Raw genomic sequence first — 25,981 nt, forward strand, 5'->3', positions numbered from 1 at the left:
TGTACCTTTCTTACAAGCCTCCATTGTTTCTTGATTTATACTCTGTGCTACAGTGTGGCTACTATTTGGAGGCCTGTAGACCAATTCCACCAGTGACTTCTTTTCCTTATTATTTCTTATCTCAACCCAAACCGATTCTACATCTTGATCTTCTGAGCCAATATCATTTCTCACTACTGCACTGATCTAATCCTTTATTAACAGAGCTACTCCACCTCCTTTTCCTTTCTGACCATCCTTACGAAATGGCAAATACTGCTGAATATTAACTTCCCAGCAATCAGATCATACCCATTTATTTCTATTTGTGCCGTCAACTCATCTATCTTGTTACGAATGCTTTGTGCATTCAGATATAGTGCTTTTAATTTTGTCTTGTATGTATACACTCTGCCCCTTCCTGTCACACTCTGGTTATCATTACCCCTATCGCTACCCTGCACTTTTGCTTCTCCTTTCTCTTTGACTTTTTAAATTTCTGTTCACCGGATCCCTCCCCCCCACTATTTAGTTTAAAGCCCTATCGTCCAAATAGGGAGCAAGAATCTCGTACCAGTTGGACAAGAGCAAGGGTTGAGACTCCTCCATCACTCCATCCTAAGTCCCCATACCCGCCTCACTCATAGTCACACCCTCCTGTCGCTGACCATGGACCAAATTTGAATTCATTAATCTAAGGGGCGTGACTGCCTCCTGGAACACAGTGTCCAGGTCACTCTCCCCCTCCCTGATGTGTTGCAGTGTCTGCAGCTCAGTCTCCAGCTCATCAACACGGAGCCAAACTTCCTCAAGCTGCAGACACTTACTGCAGATGTGGTCGCCATAGACCTCAATGGTGTCCACCAGCTCCCACATGTAGCAGCAGTAACACACCGCTTCCCCTGCCATCTCAAATATATTTTATTTAATAAGTTAAGTTTTGAAGTTATGAATGTTTAGTTTTTAATCCCGGCTCTTAATTTAAACCAATGCCCAAGAAAAAGAGAGAAATACTGACCAAACAATCACTTCCCTGCTTTCCTGTGACGTCACATGTTGATTCTTTTTATTTCTTACCCTCCCATGTCAGTTAATACTGCTGCGGCCATTCCCTTTAGTAGTTCCCACTGATAAGCTGCTCTCAGATATAAGATAATTAGCAAAAGAATCTGGGAGAGATTAGGAGAAATTTATTTACACAGCAAATTATGACAATTTACAATTTGGATATATACTTAGAAAGGATATTTTGCAGGGCTATGTGGATAGAGCAGGGAAATGAGACTATTTGGATAGCTGGCACAGGCACAATGGGCCAAATGGTCTCCTGCTGTGCTGTAAGATTCTATGATTCTAGGTAATGTTAAATCTATATAGAGCTTTGGTTAGACCACACATGGAGGGCTGTTTGCACTTCTAATCTCCATGCTACAAAAAGATATTGAAGCACTGGAAAGGATTTACAAGGATGCTACCAAGATTGTGAGGAAAGTTTGATCAGGATGGTACTCTTTTCTTTGGAAATGAGAACACTAACAGGAGACCTGATAGAGGTCTTTAAAATTATAAAATTGGTTTGATAAGGTGGATGTGGAGAAGCAGTTTAAACTTGTGGGTGAGCCCAGAACAAGTGGGCATAAATATAAAATAGCCACTAACAGATCAAAGAAGAATTTAGGAGGAATGAATTAACATAGAGAGCATCGAGAATGTGTAATTCGCTGCCACATGGAGTGGCTGAAGCAGATAACATTGATGCATTTACTATGATGCACACATGAGGGAGAAGGGAATAGAGGGACATGAGGGAAGGGTGGGAAGAGGCTTGTGTAGAGTATAAACACAGGCATTGACTAATTAGGCCAAATGCCCTGTTTATGTGCTGTAGATTCTATGTAGGCCCTATGTGAAATGTGTTTGGGAAGTCTCAACCCAATTGCTAGTGGGCATGTGCCCACAACACTAAAGTAGTTCAGCAAAATTCAGCTCAAATTTAACAATCTCACTAATAATGATAGCTTGTTAAGAAAAGAAAATGGCACACAAGTGCAGTACTAGGTCTCTTCCGGTTAGGAAATTAATGCCTAAGTGTTGATGAGGAGAAGGAGCTTTCTTTTCATTGGGCTGTGCTATATGGGACATAGTAGTAGTTGCTGCTGTCATTAAGTGCCCCAAAATGGGAAAATATGTCTAATTTCCATCACTAAGTAGGCATAAAAAATATTTACCCAACATTAATCCTTAAAATCAGTAGAATTCTGGTAGAGTGTTGGAGGTGAAAACCCTGGAGCCATTTAAGAAGCAGTTGAATGCTGAAGTGGGGTTTTTGAGATCTGCTATAATTAAAGGGTTAAGAATGGGTCTCGGGACTCAAATGATCCAATAGGCTTTTGCAGTAGTCAGCTTTTTAGATGGCTTAATGGGCAGTTGAGATAATGTTAGGAATAACATGTTGGCTTTGCAATGACCAACATGTAAGCTGTGTGACTTGGAGATTGAACCATGGGGGACTAGGAGGGCAGGAAAGCAGAACAAAATGGGGCAGAAGTGAAATGTTAACAGGGTACCATCTGATCTGAGCAAGGGTCATAGTAGCAACAACAGATTGTGGTCACATCAGTCATATGCTTCTTTGGTAATGGAGGCGGTACCTTAATGTTACGCGCGCTAGGCATAAAACATAGGTGAGTGATTATGTGGCGCGGAAGAGAAGTAACCAATCAGCCACTATGCACACGGGCTTTAGGCTAATTAAACTGTGCCAAGGGATTGTGCACGAGGCTGACATTCATCATTAAGTGTATAAAAGATTGCTTGGAACTTTGTATCATCGGAGAAGACTGGCTGCAGACAGAGAGCAGGCAGTTTCCCCACTGGCGCAAATAAAGACTACTTGAATCTTTGAACCCAAACCTGGTGTTGAGTGTTTATTTTAAATACTCCACTATAAAGGTCATGATAGGGGGACGATAGGGTCTTTCTGAATGAATGAGCTTAGATGACTACAACAGCCATCCTTGTCTTCCTTGATTCTAGTTTCATGCAATGAATATGTGACACTTATTTTGAACAAATCATCAGCAAAACTACTTAATAGTCTTCTTTTTCTAGCAATTTATTTTGTATGGCTGCTATGTGGTTATAAAATATAAATATGCAATTGATTATTTTCCAATTACCTTCATTAGAAAGTCAGGTCCGAGAGAAGCATCACAGGACTCGAGATAATAAAGCACAATAATAACTATAATGGTGAGCAGGTAACACACCAATGTGTTCAGCACCATTGCTATTTCTCACTCAGTGTTGAACGGAATAATAACATGATGACTGCGACCATATCTGCTCTTAATAGTTACACCAAAAATGCATGGTGTTAAACGTAGCTGCCATTTCAAAAATCTTCTTAATAGCAAATAATTAAATTCACAGGCCGGTTTCTTCCTAAAATAGAAAATGATGAATTACCAATGAGTCATGGGTTGGGATTTGCTGGTTTGATTATAAAATTTATAAAAAATCAAATACTTTCCCAAGAACTAAGGGTGTGTTAGGTGTAAACTGCCATTGCAGGACAAAACTGCACTTTTACCTGTTACAGTATTATTGTATTTATTCCAACTGTTACAGTGATGTCTAGCTCCGTTAGATCATTTCATCCCAGTAGCTGCCCAGACCTCATTATGTTTGGCATTGAGCAGTAGATGATCTTGTCTATAAGATGCCTTTCTTTAATGCATCAATGCAATCTGCATCAACCACTACATTTGTGTGAAAATATTCTAATTTAAGTTCACAATCTGTTTTGCTTTTGTGGCACTTCAATTAACTATTTTAGCTGTGGATTATCGGCATCATTTTGTTGATGGCATTGCAGTTTAAAAAGAAATAATGTAGTATTCCCATTTACTCTCTAAGTGCCTTACCACAAGTATGTTGGGGAATCGCCCCTAAGTTATGTAGAAAGGCTCAGAGAATCTTTAATTCTCTATTTATTAACTCTACACCATTTGTTTAAAGAGGACATGCAATGTAATTTTTGCATTGTTCCTTCTTGTTTTATCATTTATATATGAATAGACTAAACAAAGGAGTTTTATTCTGCAGACTAACTCAAATGCAAATATTGTACAGTTTAAATATTGCACCATCTGAACTTACTTGAACAGTGGTTAATATGTATTATGGGTTTGGGTTTCAAAAGCTGAATCCTGTAAAAATGTTACCAATCCATGCCAAATAAAAATGTTTACAAAAAATAGGAATTAAACAGTGAGGGTTTCTGTGTCCGATAACCAATATGATGGAAGATATTGCGCCTACTTGCTCTATTTGGTGATGTACAATGTCAAGGACATAAGGCAGCTGACAGATGCAAAACGTTTCACCCGTGTAGAGCAACAAAGTACTTCTGCAGCTGTTAGACCAGACATTAGGGTTAATTTACAACGGGGCCTGTGGCTAAACAATGAATTGTTTAATATGTTGCCATGAGAGGGATAGATTTTTGTTCGATAAGGGCATTAAAGGATATGGAACAAAGGCAGGGGGAATGGAGTTGAGGTACAGATCAGCCATGATCTATTTAAATAGTAAAACAGGCTTGAAGAGCAGAATAGCTTACTCCCATTTCTATGCTCCTACAGTCAGAATACACTTTATTTCAATATTACTGCAGTTCTGGATTTTTGTTGATGGTTAAGGGTCAGATGTTAAATGTTATTTCTCAGAGCATAAGTAGGTTAAATACATTTCAGCTGATTTGGGTGGAGTGGGTGCAGGGCGGGGGTTGTGATTCCGATGGACCTAAATTTGCATCTACTTTCCGTAACGATATATTGTATAGCGGCCTCTAGCTAGGAGGTATAGGGTGCTGTATTGAGAGAGAGGGTCTGTGAAGGAATGCTATCTTAAGCTCCACATGGCTGTCTGAGATCTCCCTAAAAATAGAGTTAAATTGAACTAAGGGTGTTCAAGAGTCTTCAAAGGCTATCGCTGTGTCATACCAAAATCTCTGAGATCCAACATTCGTCCGTGACTTCATGCTGCTCACAGTGGCATAGAGAGCACTCTTCGATGTGCCAGAGAATCCGTTTACTGGCTAAGACTGAACAGTGACTTAAAAGACTATGTTTCAAAGTGTGAAATATGTAACACCTATCAATCGAGCCAACCAAAAGAACCATTGATAAGTCACGACCTCCCTCAGAGACTGTGGGAAAAGATTGGTTGTGACATACTCACATTCGATGGCAAAGACTATTTATGCACAGTGGACTACTACTTGGACTATTTCGAGATAGACAATCTGCATGGAAAGAAAGATGCCACTGTCATCATCAAACACCTCAAGAAACACTTCTCTAACCACGGTATTCCAGACAAGGTTCAATCCGACAATGGTCCTCCCTCCAACTCACAACAGTTCACAAACTTTGCCACAGAATATGGATTCGATCATGCAACAAGCTCACCAGAATATCTGCAAAGCAACAGAAAGGTTGAAAACGCAGTTAAGCTCGCAAAGCAGTTAATCAAAAAGACAAAGAAAGACTGTGGTGACTTCTACATGAAACTTCTCATCTGGCGAAACACACTAACTGAAGACCTTGGTAGTTCGCCAGCACAATGCTTAACCGGTCGCTGCACAAAGACAAACATCCTATTCGCAAATGAACTACTCACATCAAGAATCAAACATGACATCATCGTCAACAAAGAAAGGAACCATGCCAAACAAACACACTGCTACAGCAGAGGTGCTACAGCACTTCCTAGACTACAGGAAGGAGAAACAGTAAGACTCAAACAAATGCAAGAAAGCTCAGGTTCAGAAACAAGTCGGCATTCGTTCATATCAGGTCATTACAGAAGATGGCCGTGAGTATCGCAGAAATAGGAAACATCTGAGAAAGAGCGCTGAGACATTCGTCGAAACTCCAAAGATCTCAGTGACACCCACAGATAATCCACTGCCAACACAGCCAACTAACACGTGAAACAGCAGTTAAACAACAATGAGTGAAAACAGGGATAGGCTGCCTGATATTTCCCCTCAGAGCACTGATAAGGGGAGTAAAGCGATTAGTGCACAAAATACCACTGAAACAACCAGTTTGAGGCAAAGCAACAGAATCTGCATATCACCAAAATACTTGGCGCACTATGTACAGAAATAAGAAATCATGGACACTGGACACATGGATAAAGAATTAATAAGACAAGAGTTTTGTTGTTGTTTGTTAAACTTGTAGTTATTTAATACATATTTCATAAGAATTTAACTACCCATTTATATTGAAGCTAACTTTAATTCATTTTTGTTTCTTATGAAAGGAAAGGTGTAATGAGATAATGTATAGCGCCCTCTAGCTAAGAGGTATAGATAGCTGTAATGGGAGAGGGTCTGTGAAGGAATGCCATCTTAAGCGCCACATTGCTGTCGGAGCTCTCCCAAATAAATAGAATTAAGTTGAATTAAGAATGTTCAAGCATGTTCAAGAGACTAAAAATACATATTCCACAACTTTTCTTAATGCTTTGTAAACTACATAACCAAGTTACATTCAGAAACAGAAATGTATGTAAATATATGTGAGTCATACATAGGTTATTAAGCAGTGGTTTTACCACAAATTAACATTTTAAAAATCTAATCCTGAAACAGCTATTAATGAGTTGAACTCTGTGTCCCGTGTTAAGGAATGCCTTGATTTTAAAATTCTCACCCATGTTTTCAAATCTCTCCCTGGCCTCGCCGCTCCCTATCTCTGTCATCTCCTGCAGCCACACAACCATTTGAGATATCTGCACTACTCTAATTCTGGCCCCTTGAGCATCCCTGATTTTGATCGCTAACCCATTGGTGACCATGTTTTCAGCTGTATTTCCAGCCCAGGCCCAAAGCCCTGGAATTCCCTCTCTAAACCTCTCTATCCTCCTTTAAGAAAGAACAAAAGAAAGACTTGCATTTAGGGCCTTTCATGAGCACCGAAGTTCCCAACTCGCTTTACAGCCAGTGAAGTCACTGTTGTAATGTAGGAAATTTAAGACACTCCTTAAAACCTACCTCTTTGACCAAGCTTTTGGTCAACTGCTCTAATGTCTCCTTATGTTGCTTGTGTCAAATGTTGTTTTCTAACCTTGTGAAGAGTCTTGGGATGTTTTACTACGTTAAAGGTGCTATATAAATACAAGTTGTTCCGAGAAGTAAAGATCAACCTACAGAGGTGATGATCCCAACAGACCCCGTGTACGTACACTCTCATTGCGTGTACAATAGATGGCAGATGCACCAACATTAGTGTCCTCATCCAGGTCAACATCCCCAGCATTGAAGCACTGACCACAGTTGATCAGCTCCGCTGGACATGCCACATTGTCCACATGCCAGATACGAGACTCCCAAAGCAAACGCTCTACTCAGAACTCCTTCATGGCAAACGAGCCAAAGGTGGACAGAGGAAACATTACAAGGACACCCTAAAAGCCTCCCTGATAAAGTGCAGCATCCCCACCAACTCCTGGGAGACCCTGGCCAAAGACCGCCTTAAGTGGAGAAAGTGCATCCGGAAAGGTGCTGAGCGCCTCAAGTCTCATCTCGGAGTGCATGCAGAAAACAAGCGCAGGCAGCAGAAAGAGCCTGCGGCAAACCTGTCCCACCCTCCCTTACCCTCAAAGACTGTCTGTCCCACCTGTGACAGGGACTGTGGCTCTCGTATTGGACTGTTCAGCCACCTAAGGACTCATTCTAAGAGTGGAAGCAAGTCTTCCTCGATTCCGAGGGACTGCCTATGATGATGACAGTAGAGAGGTCAGGCCAAATAATTTTTCTCCCCAAAAATCGTGGGCATTCTCCAGCCGAAAAGCACCCTGGACCGAGTCAGTGTGTGGGACTGAGCCTGTTGGGGAGGTGCTGAAAGAACAGCTCACCGTGCATTGAATGCCGATCAGTCTGGGACAGTTTGATCGATGGTTTGAATGAAGCTGCTCGCAGTTCCAAGCTCGCCCCTCACCCTCCCAACTCCCACTCACAATTCATTCCAAGGCCCCTCCTCAAAAGGAAGGAACGACCAAAAATATATCTTTTTTTTTTGCTGAACCAACAGCGACACTTCTCTTTGCATTTCTGCCGACGCTATTACTTCCGTGTCAGAGGCTTTGGGTGAAATCTGCCACCAGACTCATTGACTCGCCAGATCCTGGCTGGGGTCCACTGGTTTGCATTTTTTTGCCTGTGTGTGAAAGTGTGACAAGAGAGTTGAGTGAGAACAAGAGCCATCACCCTACCCCCTTCTCTCTCTTTCTCAGAGACTGCCCGGGAATTTAAAACAAAAGCATGGCTGAGGGTAAGAGGAACTGGAACAAGGAAGACGATCTGCCGGTGTACCTGGCCAGACCGGGCACCACGGCTCAGACTCCCCGGCAGAAATACGGGGGCATGTTCTGCACCGTGGAAGGTGCCTATGAGAGCAAGACAATAGACTTCGACGCGTACAGCGTGGGCCGCCGCAGCTCCAGGGCGTCCAGGAGCGCCAGCAGACACGATATCTTGTCCCCGGAGTCGGACGGGCTGAGCGAAACCGCCAGCGATATCAGTGAGATCTCCGGCTCGGTGATCAGCTCTCCCAGCGAGAGGGAGGAGAGGGCCCCGCTTCAGATCAAACCTGCGACCGGCAAGGAACTGCTCCAGGAGCAAGGCAAGGTACACGCCGAACCTCCACCACCATCATTTATCATCACCACCCCCCCCCCCCACACACACACACACGCCCCGCAACCCACACATTGAAAAAAAGTTAACTTTTTTTTCCCAGTTTAGCAATTCACAACATTTTCTACCCAATCCAGTTTTGACACATGGTGGGACAGTTCTCATTTTAAAACACTTTTATTTCCAATTAAGTTGTTTCAAAGTAATGGGCTTTAGGGTGGTTTATAAAGGAATATGTGTGTGTGTGTAGGGGCGGGGGGAGGGGGTTAATAAATCCATTTCTGGTTGGAAATGTCCTCCTTTCACATCTAGACTGATTCTTTTGTTCGCTGTTCATTGATGTGGGATCAGCCCAAACAGCACTGGTTCAGTGAAAGCTACCCGTGGGAGGGGGCAGCGCCGCAGTCCTGCAGTGCTGGCTGTGACAGATTCATGCTGCAAACTATGCTGAGACCCCGGGGGTTGGTGCATTGGAGATGAGCATCCATTTTTTTAAAAAATTGCCCACCCCACTCTTGCTGCCTCCACAGGAGCATTGTCTGCCTGCACCGCCAGCCCCCGCTTCGTCCTCGCACGTGTCTTTATACAAAAGACTCAATAGTTCATAAGATGGGGGGGGGGGGGGAGTTTTTCCCCTCTACTGGCCCGTGATATTTTCTCGCCCCCCTTCATTCGAGCAACATTCAAACAAAGAGACCATCAATAAATTCAACTTTAAGACTGAAGAAAACCTCGGCTTTCAGCGTCTGGGACGCTTGATATCTCGTTTTATCTTAGTTCAGGACCATTCGTGTTTCAAGGCGAGTGACCTGACTTGGTACTACAAGACAGCGTGCCGGTCCCATTCTCACAGGATGGGTTCATTGGAGACTCCGTTCAATTGAGGGAGAGGAGGGGGTTTAAGAGACATTTCCCCACTAGCTAGTCAATGAAGCGAGTGGTGCAGTCACCCTGTTTTGGGTGACCCATTGAGTCAAGTAGAGAACACTGGTGCTGCTGTATCGCATCAGCGTGCAGCAGTTCCCTGCCTGTTCAGTGAAAGTGCTTCCTGAGGTGAAGAACAGGCTCCATTCGGCTGGCAGCCTCTAGAAGGAGCTATTCTACCCAACTCCCTCTGGACGGCTGCAGGACTGACATCTCTTACAAGCCGCGCACAAAACACACACACCAAAAAAAAAATTAAATCCACAAATAAATATATTTTTCCAAAGGGGACGAGTATTACGGCAACGATTGCCAACCCAGCTTAAAGGTGGAAAGCTGCTCTTTCCTCCTCTGCTCTCACAATAAAGTACAGGCAAACATGTCCTATCAAGACGGCCAGGATATGCACCGCACAACGGTAAGCTCTTGCTCTTTCTGGAGAGAATGTCGCGCCAGAGTCCCAGTGTGCCTGGTCAGTGTGTGGTTAAATGTGTGTGTGTCCCATGCCGGTGCTTTGTGAGGGCGGGGGGGAGGGAAGGTTTATCCAGAGGGGCTGGTTTGATCGCAGCAACTATACGAACGGGCGTGTGGCTGGAGAAAAGCTGTCGTTATGGCGGCGAGGAGCGGGATGGCCCCCAGTTTAAAACGGATCCCACAATCTGTAGCACAAGCTTTTATTTATTTTTGAAATTCCAGACCATCATATTGCTGATTCTAGTCGGAATTGATAATCAACTATATATATACACATGTTAAAGAGATTCTTTTGGTGGCAATTGAGTGCAGGAAAGGCTTCAGACAATCTCGGGGGTGGGGCTGTTCTGGCCTCTCCAGACTTGGGGATCGATTGTTTATATGCACCATCAATAACACACATCGGGCTCCAAAGGCGGTTGTCCGGGCTCCTGGATATATTGGGAAACGCGCCCGATTTAATCAGAGGGAGTCATTTCATGAAATCAAATCACAGAATAAGGACACAATGTGCTAATGTATTTTACGACCCTGGGCGTTTGTTCGCGCGAATGGAGAGTAAATGCAAGATTGTGGGAACCAAATGTTTTTTTTTAAATGGGAGGGACGGATGGGTTCGACCTAGACAAAAAAAATCTTCAAAGCAGCAAACGCCATCATTGAGACACACCTTGAGGGTCAAACCGTAATTACATAAACTGTTGGATTTTATGGAAGAAATTAATTTGGATATTTACATTGTGTTATGCTCATTTTTATTTAATAAAATATTTCTTTCAAGTAATGGTCCCATTAGTTACAGAACATTAGATTACACTACAGTGATTACCATTCGCGTATGCCGGCAAGCCTGCAGGGCTCTTTGATAGGTTGCGAGAGAGACTCCCTTCTTTGGTGCGTGGAGAATTCCTTGATATGAAATTGCATAGCACAGTGTGTCAGGACTCGGTCATTTGGATCAGTTCCAGCTCAGACGGAAGAACAAAATGTCTCTTCCGTCTGATAATACAATTTGGTTATTGACCAGGGCAAACAGTGGTGCTGTCACCAAGAATTGTGTATTACAGCTATTTCTTTGAGGGACATTGTAAATATGATCTGAGTATATAGACTTTATGCGCAATCAAGATTGATGAATATGGTTACTGAAGTTTAGAATTTGAGATGGGACAATGGATAGATGTATGGTGTTAAGGCTGGAGGTTTCACAGCTGGGGTAACGCCCTTCTCAAATCCAACGATGTCGTTTGTTCTGATACCGCAATGATACGGCATCATTAGGGCACAGTATTCAGTTTGAGACATATACAAAGGCTAGAAATGGATTAATGAATGATAATACTGTACCATAAACTGGAAGAGGAAATTGCAAGTCATCCCCAGCTCTACAATTGTGGTTTGGTCTTGTAACATGCCCTCAAAACTATCTTTATTTCTAACATCAGCATTCAAACCTAAACTGATATAACACCTTTACTGTATTGACATGCAGCAAGATGCTTAACAAAAAGGAAGGTTTGGGTTAGTTTGTTTTTGAGGAGGCGTTTCTAGATGGTAAGAAGTACAGTAAGGAGAGGGGATTTGAAAGAAAATTCCACAATGTTCGGGCAAAATTGGCTGAATGATCCTGTACCAATGGTGGAGCATAGAGTGGGTTATAGAGTAGACCCGAGTTGGAAGAGCAGGTGTGTAGGGTGAGAGATAGTTGCAGATTTAGGGTGAAGAGCAACCTCAGAGTGATTTGGAAACAAAGACATCAGGTGATAGCTGAGTGGGACTTAATTTGGGATAATTTGGAGTTTGAGATGAGATTGATTTTATGTGAGGTGGAACTTGGGAGGCCAGTGAGGAGCGTTTTGGAAAGTTGTACCTGAAGGTGACAAAGGCAAGGTGAGGGTTTCGGCAACATGGAAAGTGAGGTAGGGACAGCGATGGATGATATTCTGAGGTGAAGTCAGCAGTTTTGCTATAACAGAGTCTAACAAGGCTGTACACTGTCAGACTCTTAAGCAAGCAACCAGCGTGGAGAATGGGATTCAAGGTTAAGGTGCGTGGTTTCTAGCAAGAGCCAAACAGAATGTCTTTGGTCTTGTCAATATTGAGCTTCAGAAAGTTGTAGCCCCAAACAGCTGAACTGCACAGAAACAGCTGTGGAATTGAAGTTGATGGTGGGAAGACAAAAATTAAATTTCAGCAGCATACATACAGATTCTGACCCCCACACTTGTGGATAATGTTGTCAAACAGTAGCATATAGATGAGAAATTTGGACTAAAGATGGAACGTTGGGGCACACTAAAGTTAACTTTGTGGGCAAGGGAGGGGAAGCTACTAAAGGAGGTATGCTAGCTGTATTGGAACAGGTAGCAATAATGTTATGAAGGATAGTTGATGCAGGAGCATGGTGTGATCAAGGATTAGAGGCTATAGAGAGATTGAGGAGGGGTAACGCACCATGGCGCTTTGATGATGGCTGGCTTCGGGCTGTAGCTGGGTCAGAGAGCAAATAGAAGATCTTGAAGAGGGCATGGTAGGAGGGGGGCTATAGAGTTAGATGGCGATGCATTCAAGAACCTTTAAGAAGATGCAGCAATTGGAGAATGTAATATAATTTATAATTTGTGTGTCCAAAATGCTGAACCAAACTATAACTTAACTCCTGATCACTTAACTACCCCTCCTAGCCCCATGCTAGCTAACATTGTTAATGCTTCCTTTTGCTCAGACATTATCCTTTTCCCTTTAAATACCCTCTCAGAAAAAACACTTTTGAGCTACCTGTCTTCTCCAGTTATAATTCCATGTCTAAATTTACATTCTTCTGCAAGGTCCTCGAATGTGTTGTCGCCACCCAGCTCTTTCAAAACGCCCTGTTTGAATCCTTTCAGTCTGCTTCCCTGCTCATAGCACCAGCTTCCCCGGCTAAAGTCCTGAATTGTATCATTTGTAACTGTGACCATGGTGCATTGAGATTCCTCGTCGTCTATGATCTTTCCACAGCTTTCAACCACCTCATCATCCATTGCCTCTTCTTCGTTATCTAGCTCCACAAGACTGCCCTGGCAGTAGTTCTATTATAGCACAGACTCTTCAGAATGATACTGTGGTGTAAAGGATTACATTATGAGGCCCTTTTGCATAAACTTGGCTTGTGTTCCCTTGAATTTGGAAGGTTGAGGGATGATCTAATTGAAGTGTTTAAAATTATTTTTTTAATTATTTCCTTCGCTGGGGTAATCCAGAACAAGGGGAAACAGGCTTAAAATTAGAGCTAGGCTTTTTAGGAGTGAAATCAGGAAGCACTTTTTCACAAAATGTGAAATCGGGAACTCTCTCTCCACAATGTTGGGTCAATTGAAGCTTTCAATACTGAGATGGATAGATATATGGTCAGTAAGGTATCGAGGGATACCATGATCATCAGCTTTGATCTAATTAAATGGCAGAACAGGCTTGAGGGGCTGAATGGCCTACTTCTGTTTCTACATTTGAACTCAATAAGCCTATTTTCCACAATGGCTTCTCTTCTCAACTCCTCACACTAACTTCCGGGAACCCCCAAGGATCTATCCATGGCCCACTCCTGTTCCCTATTTACATGCTACCCTTCAGTGACATCATTCAAAGGCACATAATCAGCTTCTACATGTATCTGATGACAACCATCTCTTTTTGTGTTGCCAGACTGCCTGTGTAACATCAGGTCATGATTATATTAAAATAAAATTATACATAAACATCAGAAGATCAAAGCTATCTATTTCAGCCCCTGCATAAACTCCAATCTCTCTGACATCATCCCTCTCTCAGCCACTTTCTCAGGCTGAACCAGGCAGTAGAAAGCCTTGACATCCTGTTCAATCCAGAGCTGAGTTTCAAACTCCCACATTATATCTATTACCAGGACTACTTACTTACACTTCTGCGACGTTGCTCATCTCCACCCTTACTTCAGCCTCACTGCATCTGAAATCCTCATCCATGCTTTTGGCACCTCTGGACTTGATTTTTCCAGTGCCCTCCTTGATAGCCTCTCAGCATCCATCCTGCATAAACTCCAGCTTATCTGAACTCAGCCACCCATATACTGTCCTTCAATATGTGCTGATTGCCCATCACGCTTGTCCTTGCACACCACCCAAATGCATGTAATTTAAAATCCACATCCTCATCTTCAAATCTCTGCAACCTACTTCCATCTTTTATTCCCTTGCAAATCCTTTGGTCCTCCATTCCTCATCATAGGCAGTCCTTCGGAATCGAGGAAGACTTGCTTCCACTCCTAAAGTGAGTTCTTTGGTGCCTGAACAGTCCAACACGAGAGCCACAGACCCTCTCACAAATGGGACAGATATTCGTCGGGGGAAGGGGGGGGTGGGACTGATTTACCATACGCTCCTTCTGCTGCCTGCGCCTGACCTCTTCACGCTCGCAGCGTTGAGATTCGAAGAGCTCTACGCCGTGCTGGATGCACTTTCTCCACCTAGAGCGGTCTTCAGGCCAGGGTCTCCCAGGCGTCAGTGGTGATTCGCACTTCACCAGGGAGGCTTCCATTCCTACTAAACTGCTGACCACTAAACTCTGCTTTCCTTCCTGGCCCCCATGCTAGCTGGCATTGTAAATGGTTCCCTCTCCTCAGGCATTACCCTCTTCCCTTTCAAAACTGCCAAAATCACCTCCCTGCTCAAAAATACCACCTGTGATCCAGATTTCCTTGCAAAGCACCACCCTATCTCCAACCTCCTTTTCTTCTCCAAAGCCCTTGTATGTGTCGTTGCCTTCCAGATCTGTGCCCATCTCTCCTGCAACTCGCAACAACCTCAGCATCCTATTTGACCCAAGCTGAGATTCTGACCCTAAATCCTCTCCATCACAAAGGATGCCAACTTCCACCTATATAACATTGTCTGCCTCAGCCCCCACCTCAGCCCATCTGCCGTTGAAACCCTCATCTATGCCTGTATGACATCAAATTCTGACTATTCTAATGCTCTCCTAGACGGCATTCGATCCTCCACACTCTGCAAACTTCAGCTTGTCATGATTCTGCTGCCCACATTCTATGCTGCACCAAGTTCTGCTCACCATCACCCCTGTCCTCCATGACCTACATTGGCATCCGGTCCCCCAATACCTCAGAATTAAAATTCTTATCCTTATGTTTAAATTCCTTCATGGCTTCATCCCTTGTCCACCCCTCGCCCCAAACTCTTCATTCGTCTGATTGGTCACATGTACATCCTCCACTCCCTTTGTCCCACCATTGGTGGCCGTGCCTTCAGCTGCCTAGGCTGTTAGTGCGGGAATTCCCTCCCTAAATGCCTCTGCCTCTTCAAATCCCTCTTGTACTTTAAGACCTTCCTTACAGCCTACCTCTTTGACCAAGCTTTTGCTGAAACTTCCTAATACCTCCTTCTTTGACTTGGTGATAATTTTTATCCTTCTGCCTCTGAAGCACCTTGTGACATTTAGTTAACATATAAATGCTGTTTTTGAAAGATGTGTTTCGTGAGTGAACTGTAGACCATATGTGGCATGTCATAGGTCATTTTATATCAGAATTTGACAAAGTCCACAATAAACAAGAAATAAAAACAGAAAATGCTGGAAATACTCAACAGGTCAGCCAGCATCTGTGGAGAGAGAAACAGAGTTAACGTTTCAGGTCGATGACTCTTCGTCAGAACTGGAAAATATTAGAGATGTAACAGGTTTTTAAGCAAGTGTAAGGGCTGGGAAAGCGGGTGGGGTGGAAAGAACAAAAGGGATAGGGTGGAAGGCAGAAGAGATTAAGAGATAAAAGGATGATGGTGCAAGGCAAAAGGAGATGGTAATGGGACAAGTTAAGAAACAATAGATGAGCCTAGATAGGGTGTAAATGGAAATGGCAGAATCATTAGATCAATTACAGATATCTCCGAGATATTCAGCATTCTTCGAACCATTGCACTCGCCGCATCCTGAGATCCATGCTGAACGCCATGTGCCATCACATGCATGCTCTCGACCTCTCTCTTCAGCAGCACCGATGATTCTGCCATTTCCATCAGGCATTAGTCAAACTAACACTCTTCTGATCATTAATATGCTGACTACACCTGATTCTTTGGGTCAGTCTCACTTACGCAGTATGAGGGAGCTCTGTCCCATATTGGTGTAAGAAGCCGGGTGGGAAATTGCATGTAATCATCTTTTATAAAAGGTGATAAGTACATTTAAAGGGAGGCAGCTACTTAAAAGTATATGGGGGTAAAAATATTGGTACAATCCACAAGGTTAGCTAAAATATTCATAATATATATTTCAGTCTTTGCAAAAGCTGTTTGAGTAACAGAAATGCCTGGCAAAAATACCGTGAATGACCCAATAAATGTGAAGGCAGGACATTGGTTTTGCGGCCAAGCAATGGGACAGTGAAACACTCCAATCCCCTGTTTGACAGCTGCTAAGTGAATCTGGTGCAGAATAAAAAGGTAGCAAGGCTTATTTAGTAGTCTAGAGTACCATGCCTAGAGGACAGCATTGTGCATGCCTGGACAGGGGCTGAAGAAGAGGACTTGAGGATACAACTCTATGATGCCTATTAGCTGTCATTGCAGGAAAGCATAGCTCTCCATCTAACGGTCTGCTGATTCAGAGCCTGCCTAGCCTGTTCTGCATGCTCATTGCCAAATAGTTGCACCTGTTCCTCTGAGTGTGTGTGTGGGAGCGTGCTGGCAAATGGGATGCAGACTGCTTCTGGTGCAGCCTAACCAGCCTGGCGTCTCTCCATTGCTCCACCTCCAAAAAGTATAAGCAAAGGGGCATTTCCATAGGAAAAGCCATTGTACCAATACTGTGGATATACGAAGAAAATGGCAGTACCAAAACATTTGGCACAAGACATCCTGCAAAAGGGAATATGATGAGCTCACGATGGTGGTTAAAAGCCATTTAGGAAGGTGAAGAGAAAATAAGAAATGAAAATATCAAAGAACATAAAATAAATAATAAAGTATTCTATAGGCACATAAGTAACAAAAGGAGAATTGAGATAGGGATATGGCCACATAGAGATGAATACATTTTCTGAGTGGCAGTCCCTGATGTTTTGAATGGACATTTTGAGGTGGTTGCAAAGACCAGCCTTTGGGATGGATAACTGGTGATGTTGGCTTTGATTATTACAGTATTACTCATTTCATTGGAATATGTGCAGTGCAGTCACCATCTTTCGGTTATTCTGTCGCAGTACCTTTCATTGCCATTAGCAGCTGGCTAGACTAACTTATCTTTATGGTGATGAGATATTCTATTGCTTATTGAAATTATGAACCAAATGTTTGAATCCGCAAAACTCTTCACGCCTCATAGCTAATCAAAAATGGGCAACTAGAGTCATATTTATGTGATGGTGCTTTTATGACAGCATGGAGTTGACTGAATAACACTCCAAATAACTCATGATGTAACACCCAACTGAATCCCAACTGAAGAATCTCACCATTTTGGAAGCACTGGTCACTGAAACCAGAATCACAGGGGCAACCTATTACATAAACTAACTTTTTAATTACCTCATGAGTTTCCTCTGGAATTGCAAACTTAATTACCTTATACTCTCCTGGGAAATGTGTGAATATTAATCATTGGAACATCTGCTTTGCTAATTTTTAATTATCAATTGTTACAACAGCAATAACGTGAAAAATAATGATACAAGAGAAGTCTGCTGCTCCAGGCCAATAGTAACACTAAGAAGTACCAAGAAGTAATGAATTCTGACAACTTATTCTCAAGTTGTAGGATGCTGTCTCGGTCTCTTTTTAATTACTGTTTTGTTACTCTTGGCTATATGTTCTATATATTGACAAAAAAAGTTTAATTATTTTTGACAATAATCCTGCAGATTTCTATTCTTCCATATTCAGAACGGATGATTATTTTCATATCACATTTATTAGTATGCTAAAAAAAATTACATGATCCACCACTAAAGTTAAAAAAACACAGCTGAATTGAGTATCATCAGCTAAATTCATTTGTAAATTCACAAGCCTTGCAAAAAATGCACTGCAGGCACAATGCACATTATAGTTGCAGAGTATATTTGGCAACAATAGCTGCGGTAATGGTGCTGCTACCAACAAACTGTCCTACCCCTGCTGCAACTTGGATTTGAAAGTCTTCTCTGGATGTATGAAAACCTACACAAAATGGGGTTTGCCAGCATTGACACCATTCCTAGACAGGGTTAGCCCACGCCATCCAACTAGTACTACTGTACTGCTAATTGTTAGTCGCATTCATAGATACTAAAAAAAAATACTTATGTGTGAAAATTTAGTTGGGTAGGTCCAAACTTTTTGACTTTGTAGGCCACTTAACTGCAGGTCACATACAAGGTTAAATCCATCAATTGTATGCTACCGACGGGAAGCACATTTGAAGAGAGCGTGGGTCAGGCATGTAACCCTGATGCTCTGAATTCTCTTTGAGTGCAGTTACTTGCTGGGAACATAGGATTGTTGAATATACCGCATAATTATAAAATCCAAATTTCTATTAGTCTCAAGTTGCTGATATACTGGAAGAGACTCCATGAACATCCCCATCCTCAATGAAGGCGGAGCTCATTACATGAGTGCAAAAGACAAGGCTGAATTGTTCGCAACCATCTTCAGCCAGAAGTGCCTCGTGGATGATTCACCTTGGCCTCTGCTTGAGAGCCCCAAAATCACAGAAGCCAGTCTTCGGCCAATTTGATTCACTCCACGTGATATCAAGAAATGTCAAGAGTGCACTGGATACAGCAAAGGCTATGGGCCACGACAACATCCTAGCTGTCGTGCTGAAGACTTGTGCTCCAGAACTGGCCGCATCTCTAGCCAAGCTGTTCCAGTACAGTTACAACACTGGCATCTATTTGACAATGAGAAAAATTGCCCAGGTATGTCCTGGCCACATAAAGCAGGACTCATCCAATTTGGCCAATTACCACCCCATCAGACTACTCTGAATCATCAGCAAAGTGATGGAAGGTGTTGTCAGGCAGCACTTATTCACCAATAACCTGCTCATCGATGCTCAGTTTGTGTTCCACCAGAACCACTTGGCTCCAGACCTCATTACAGCCTTGGTCAGAACAAGGACAAAAGAGCTGAATTCCAGAGATGAGATGAGAGTGACAGTCCTTGACATCAAGGCAGCATTTGACCAAGTGTGGCATCATGGAGCTCTAGTAAAATTGAAGTCAATGGGAATCAGTGGGAAAAAACTCCACTGGTTGGAGTCATAACTAGCATAAAGGAAAATGGTTATAGTTTTTGGAGGTCAATCATCTCAGCCCCAGGAGTTCCTCAGGGCAGTGTCCTAGGCCCAAACATCTTCAGCTGCTTCATCATAAGGTGGAGGATGTTCGTTGATGATTGCACAGTGTTCAGTTCCATCCGCTACTCCTCAGAAAATGAAGCAGCCCATATCCGCATGCAGCAAGACCTGGATGACATTCGGGCTTAGGCTGATAAGTGGCAAGTAACATTCACACCACACAAGTGTCAAGCAATGACCATCTCCAACAAGAGAGAGTCTAACCACTGCCCCTTGACATTCAATGGCATTTCCATCACCGATTCCCACGCCATCAACATCCTGGGGAGTCACCATTTACCAGAAACTTAACTGGACCGGCCACATAGATACTGTGGCTACAAGAACAGGTCAGAGGCTGGTATTCTGCAGTGAGTGCACCTGACTCCCCAAAGCCTTTCCACCATCTTCAAGGCATAAGTCAGGAGTATGATGGAATACTCTTCACTTGCCTGAATGAGTGCAGCTCCAACAAAACTCAGGAAGCTTGACACCATCCAGGACAAAACAGCCCACTTGAATGGCACCCCCTTAAACATTCACTCCCTTCACCACTGATGCAGCATGTCTGCAGTGTGTACCAGCTACAAGATGCACTACAGCAACTCGCCAAGGCTTCTTCGAAAGCACCTCCCAAACCCGTGACATCTATCACCTAGAATGACCAGGGCAGCAGGTGCATGGGAACACCATCACCTCCATGTTCCCCTCCAAGTCACACACCATTCTGACTTGGAAATATATTGCTGTTCCTTCACCGTTGCTGGGTCAAAATCCTGGAACTCCCTCTGTAACAGTACTGTGGGAGTACCTTCACACAGACTGCAACGGTTCAAGAAGACGGCTCACCACCCACTTCTCAAGAACAATTAGGGATGGGCAACAATGAATAAAAAAATATATAATAGAACTTCATGTTCTGATTTCAAATTTATCCATCAATGAGGTAACAGCACTGTCCATAACTCCAGAAAATTCAAGTAAGTTATATCACTCAGTAAGTAAAGCCACAAATAGCACTGAGTCGTTTGGATTCAGGGGCCACATGTAGTCCACAAATTGTAGTTTGGACACCTCTGCTGTAGGTTCCTTTGTGGTTAAAGCTGAAGCACGTTCTTTAAGGGCACTTCATGCCCTTCATCCAACAAAAAGTTGCACGAATGCAGAAATCCCAGTTATACGTGCTTATGGAATGTTCCCTATATGGCTGTGCATGACACCTAACTGTAATATTTGACCCTGAAATGAGCTTCCGGCCACATATCCTCGGCATAACTAAAACTGCCTATTTCCACCTCTGTAAATTGCTTGTCTCTGCCCCTGCCTCAGCTCATCTGCTGCTGAAAACCTCATCCATGCCCTTGTTAACTCCAGACTGAAGTGGTGAGCCGCTCCAGCTCAAGTGTGTGCCGATTTTGAGATGGGCGACTGGGTGATATCATCAAAACCCTGGTTGCCACTTTGGAGCGTGGGCAGGAACATCGGCAGGGCCCAGGTACAGAGGAGTGGGAAGGTTGGGGGCGGATGAGTGGCGAGAGATCGTGGCGGAGGTGCAACAGATGAGGGTACGGGGCCCAGAAGAGCCGAGGGCCCAGGGGCATCACAGGCCAGCCACACTGCGATATGTGTGCACGCTAGGTCCGTGCAGCACAGCAGGTTTCCAGTCGTCTTGGTTAATCCTTGCCACTGGACCAAGACCTGACTGGCCTCCCACAACCTATGTGAACTTGAGGTCATCAACATCTTACAAAATTCTCATCCTTGTTTACAAATCGCTCCATGGCCTCACCACTCCCTATCTCTGTAATCTCCTCCAGCCTCACAACCCCCCGAGATGCTGGCACTCCTCTAATTCTGCCCTCTTGAGCATCCCTGATTATAACTCCTCAACCATTGGTGGCCGTGGAGTTGCCTGGACCCTAAGCTCTGGAACTCCCTCCTTAAACCTCTCCGCCTCTCTACCGCTGTTTCCTCATTTAAGATGCTCTTTAAAACCTACCTCTTTGACCAAGCTTTTGGTCATCTGCTGTAACTTCTCATGTGGCTCGGTGACAAATTTATTTGTTTTGTCTTATAACACTGCTGTGAAGCACCTTGGGATGTTTTACCAAATTAAAGGCGCAATATAAATGCAAGTTGTTGTTTTTTGGAAAGCCCAGTTAATTAAGAACTTGCCACTGAAAGGTCCAATAAGTACATTAAATGCTAAAGTTGATCTACATGAGGTTGTCTGAATTTAATATGGTTCTAAAGTATGGTGGAGAAGCACTATTGGCATGAATGCATGACCTCATCTCTCTTATCTGGAAGGAGAAGGGCATGCCAGAAGAACTCAGAGATGCCGTAATCGTGACCATCTTCAAAAAGGGGGCCAAGTCCGACTGTGGCAACTACTGAGGAATCCCCCTGCTGTTGGCCACTGGAAAAGTCATCACAAGAATCCTCCTCAACCGTCTTCTCCCTGTAGCTGAAGAGCTCCTCCCAGAGTCGCACTGCGGATTCTGTCAACTAAGGGGTACAACGGCTCTTCACTGTGCTACAACTACAAGAGAAATGGAGGGAACAGCACCAACCCTTGTACATGGCCTTCTTTGACCTCAAAAAGGCCTTTGATACTGTCAACCGTGAGGGACTATGGTTAGCGTCCTCCTCCGTTTCGGCTGTTTGTCACCATCCTTCGCCTGCTCCACGAAGACATGCAAACCGTGATCCTGACCAACGGATCCACCACAGTCCCAATCCACGTCCGGACCGGGGTCAGGCAGGGCTGTGTCATCACACCAATGCTCTTCTCGATCTTCCTTGCTGCAATGCTCCATCTCACTATCAACAAGCTCCCCGCTGGAGTGGAACTAAACTATAGGACCAATGGGAACCTGCTAGATCCAAGGCTGTCCCACCCTCTGTCATCAAACTACAGTACGTGACGATGCTTGCGTCTGTGCACACTCAGAGGCCGAACTCCAAGCCATCGTCAACACCTTCACTGAGGCATACGAAAGCATGGGCCTTACGCTAAACATCCGTAAGACAAAGATCCTCTACCAACACCGCACTGCCCCCCCGGCCATCAAAATCCACGGCTCGGCCTTGGACAATGTGCACTATTTTCCATACCTCAGGAGCCTACTATCAGCAAGGGCAGATATCGATGACTAGGTCCAACACCGCCTCCAGTGTGCCAGCGCAGCCTTCGGTCGTCTGAGGAGGAAGAGAGTGTTTGAAGACCAGGACCTCAAATCTGGCACCAAGCTTATGGTCTACAGGGCAGTAGTGATACCTTCCCTCCTATATGGCTCAGAGACATGGACTATATACAGCAGACACCTCTAAATGCTGGAGAAGTACCACTAGTGCTGACTCCACAAGATCCTGCAAATCCACTGAGAGGATAGACACACCAATGTCAGTGTCCTTGCCCAGGCCAACATTCCCAGCATCGAAGCACTGACCGCGCTCAACCAGCTCCATTGGGCCGGCCACATCGTCTGCATGCCCGACACGAGACTCCCTAAGCAAGTGCTCTACTCGGAACTCCTAGATGGCAAGCGAGCCCCAGTTGAGCAGAGGAAATGCTTCCAGGATACCCTCAAAGCCTCCTTGATAAAGTACAACATCCCCAAGGGCACCTGGGAATTCCTGGCCCAAGACCGCCCAAACTGGAGGAAGAGCATCCAGGAGGGCGCTGAGCACCTTGAGTCTCGTCTCCGAATGCATGCAGAAACCAAAAGCAGGCAGCGGAAGGAGCATGCGGCAAACCAGGCTACTCACCCACCCTTTCCTTCAACCATCATCTGCCCCACCTGTGACAGAGACTGTAATTCCCGTATTGGACTGTACAGCCACCTGAGAACTCACTTTCAGGGCCCAAGTTTCCACATGATTCGCGCCTGATTTTTAGGAGCAACTGGTGGAGAACGGACTATTTTAGAAATCGCAATTCTCCACATTTTTTTTTCTGCAGTTCTAGTCAGGTAGAACAGTTCTAGTTTAGAACAGAATTTTTTCTTCAAAAGGGGGCGTGTCCGGCCACTAACGCCTGATTTGAAAGTTTCCACAGTGAAAATGTACTCCAAACTAAAGTAGAATGGAGCCAGTGAAGATTTTTGTAGAACTGAAAAAACCTGTTCTACACATTAAAAAATCAGGCGCAGGTTACAAATTAGGCGTCCAGAACGAGGTGGGGGGGGGGGGAAGGGAACTCATTAAATTCGACAATAAATCCTTATTTATACTTCTACAAATATTATACAAATAAATCCAACCTGAATAAACATTTATAAGCCAAGAAAAGATTAAATAAACCATCTTCCTACCTGTGTGAAAGTGCTTCAGCCAGGGAGAATTCTGCAGCCGTTCGTGCCGCTGAGCGGGAGGGGGAGAGGGAGAGAGAGAGAGAGGGAGAGAGAGAGAGGGGGTGGGGGAGGGAGGGAGAGAGAGAGAGAGAGGGGGGGAGGGAGGGGGAGAGAGAGAGAGAGAGAGAGAGAGGGGGAGGGAGAGAGAGAGGGGGAGGGAGGGAGAGGGGGAGGGAGGGAGAGAGAGAGAGGGGAGGGAGGGAGAGAGAGAGCGGGTCGGGTCAGTCGGGGGGGGGGGGGAGCGGGTGTCGGGTCTCGGGTCGGGGCGGGGGGGGGGAGCGGGTGTCGGGTCTCGGGTCGGGGCGGGGGGGGAGCGGGTGTCGGGTCGGGGCGGGGCGGGGGGGGAGCGGGTGTCGGGTCTCGGGTCGGGGCGGGGGGGGGGAGCGGGTGTCGGGTCGGGGCGGGGGGGGGGGAGCGGGTGTCGGGGCGGGGCGGGGGGGGGGAGCGGGTGTCGGGGCGGGGCGGGGGGGGGGAGCGGGTGTCGGGTCGGGGCGGGGGGGGGAGCGGGTGTCGGGTCGGGGCGGGGGGGTGGGGGGAAGCGGGTGTCGGGTCGGGGCGGGGCGGGGGGGGGAGCGGGTGTCGGGTCTCGGGTCGGGGCGGGGGGGGAGCGGGTGTCGGGTCGGGGCGGGGCGGGGGGGGAGCGGGTGTCGGGTCTCGGGTCGGGGCGGGGGGGGGAGCGGGTGTCGGGTCGGGGCGGGGGGGGGGGAGCGGGTGTCGGGGCGGGGCGGGGGGGGGGGAGCGGGTGTCGGGGCGGGGCGGGGGGGGGGAGCGGGTGTCGGGTCGGGGCGGGGGGGGGAGCGGGTGTCGGGTCGGGGCGGGGGGGTGGGGGGAAGCGGGTGTCGGGTCGGGGCGGGGGGGTGGGGGGAGCGGGTGTCGGGTCTGGTCGGGGGGGGGAGCAGGAGCTGGCCGTGGGAGGAGCCTCATTCACGCAGCCCCAGTGAGGCCATTCAGCCAGGGCTAGGGGCTGCGTGCTTCGGGCCCCTCCCACACAGTTCGGCGCCTGCAGCTACTGCACTTGCGTGCCGACTGTAGAGCGCATGTGCAGAGGTCCCGGCACTGTTTTCAGCGCCGGGACCTGGCTCCGCTCCCCCCACAGCTCGTGCTGGCTGCGCCGAGGGCCAGAGGACCCACAGGTAGGTGGAGAATACCGAGGATTTTTTTAGGCGCCGTTTTAGGTGCGAAAAATGGGCGCCCAGCTCGGAGGGGCGCCCGTTTTTTTTCTTGTGGAAACTTGGGCCCTTAGAGTGGAAGCAAGTCTTCCTCGATTTCGCGGGACTGCCTATGATGATGTTGATAATAAATGCAAGTTGTTGTTGTTTTGTGGAAAGCCCAGTTAATTAAGAACTTACCACTGAAAGGTCCATTAACTGCATCAAATGCTAAAGTTGATCTACATGAGGTTGTCTGAATTTATTATGGTTCTATACCAGGCTGAATACTTCATTATGATGACCATCAGTCCAGTAGAACAGGGATTAGGGTGAAAATTAGGCGCTTGATGTCGAATTAATAGTGTGCCAGAATATTAATTGTAGAGTTTACAACATAACTCATAGTAAAAAAAATTATAAATCACATGCAGTAATTTCCCAATCTAGCTTTCAAATGACAATATAAATTGTGTATTCCAATACAGAGTGACATTGGAAATGGTCTTTTGATTTGTGCTTAGATTAACTCTTACCAAAACTCGAATGGACGGTCACTGCCTATGATTAATTTGCTTTCTAAACATTCTCCAATTATTTTAATACAATGCCATTTTTAACTAACCATTTTGCACAATATGCTTCTTATTTGAGTTCATGAAATGTTCAGAAGTTGTTTTTTTTGCGGGGGGAGGGCAGTCAAGGGGCAAGATGTACAAAAATAATTCAGCCATAGATGTAAAACTATTCTTGTGCAATAGTTTTACAAAAAATTTTCTAAAAACAAGAAGGAACTCTAATAATTCCAGGCATATCCAGTCACATAATGCTGTAAAAGCTCCCTAGCTGAACCTCCACCAAAAGAATTATGTAACTCCAATATGCTGCAGAATTTTAGTGATAATCCTAAAACTATCTTAACACATGTAGCAAGCTTGAACCACAACTGTGATTCCCATCTATTTAATCATCACACACAATGCAGCAAGCCTCCAATTGGCCATCCAAGAAATCTAACTGAAACATAAATTCCTTGGGCT

At 45.1% G+C, this 25,981-nt stretch overlaps 1 protein-coding gene across 4 annotated transcripts in view; it reads left to right on the forward strand.

Moving 5' to 3' along the window:
• The first annotated feature begins 8,317 nt into the window (after positions 1-8,317).
• The window catches only part of LOC139234866 (dihydropyrimidinase-related protein 1-like), a 64,895-nt gene continuing 47,231 nt past the window's right edge, over positions 8,318-25,981 (forward strand). For 2 of the 4 annotated variants that reach the window (XM_070865662.1, XM_070865681.1), the window contains exons 1-2: positions 8,318-8,678; positions 24,916-24,926. In XM_070865662.1, the coding sequence (XP_070721763.1) occupies positions 8,318-8,678; positions 24,916-24,926 (372 nt within the window). Of the gene's footprint in view, positions 8,684-24,915; positions 24,927-25,981 lie in introns of all 4 variants that reach the window. The other 2 variants (XM_070865672.1, XM_070865652.1) reach the window with 1 other exon arrangement.

The sequence above is a fragment of the Pristiophorus japonicus genome, chromosome 2 (assembly GCF_044704955.1).
Source record: "Pristiophorus japonicus isolate sPriJap1 chromosome 2, sPriJap1.hap1, whole genome shotgun sequence".
In the NCBI taxonomy this organism is placed as follows: domain Eukaryota; kingdom Metazoa; phylum Chordata; class Chondrichthyes; family Pristiophoridae; genus Pristiophorus; species Pristiophorus japonicus.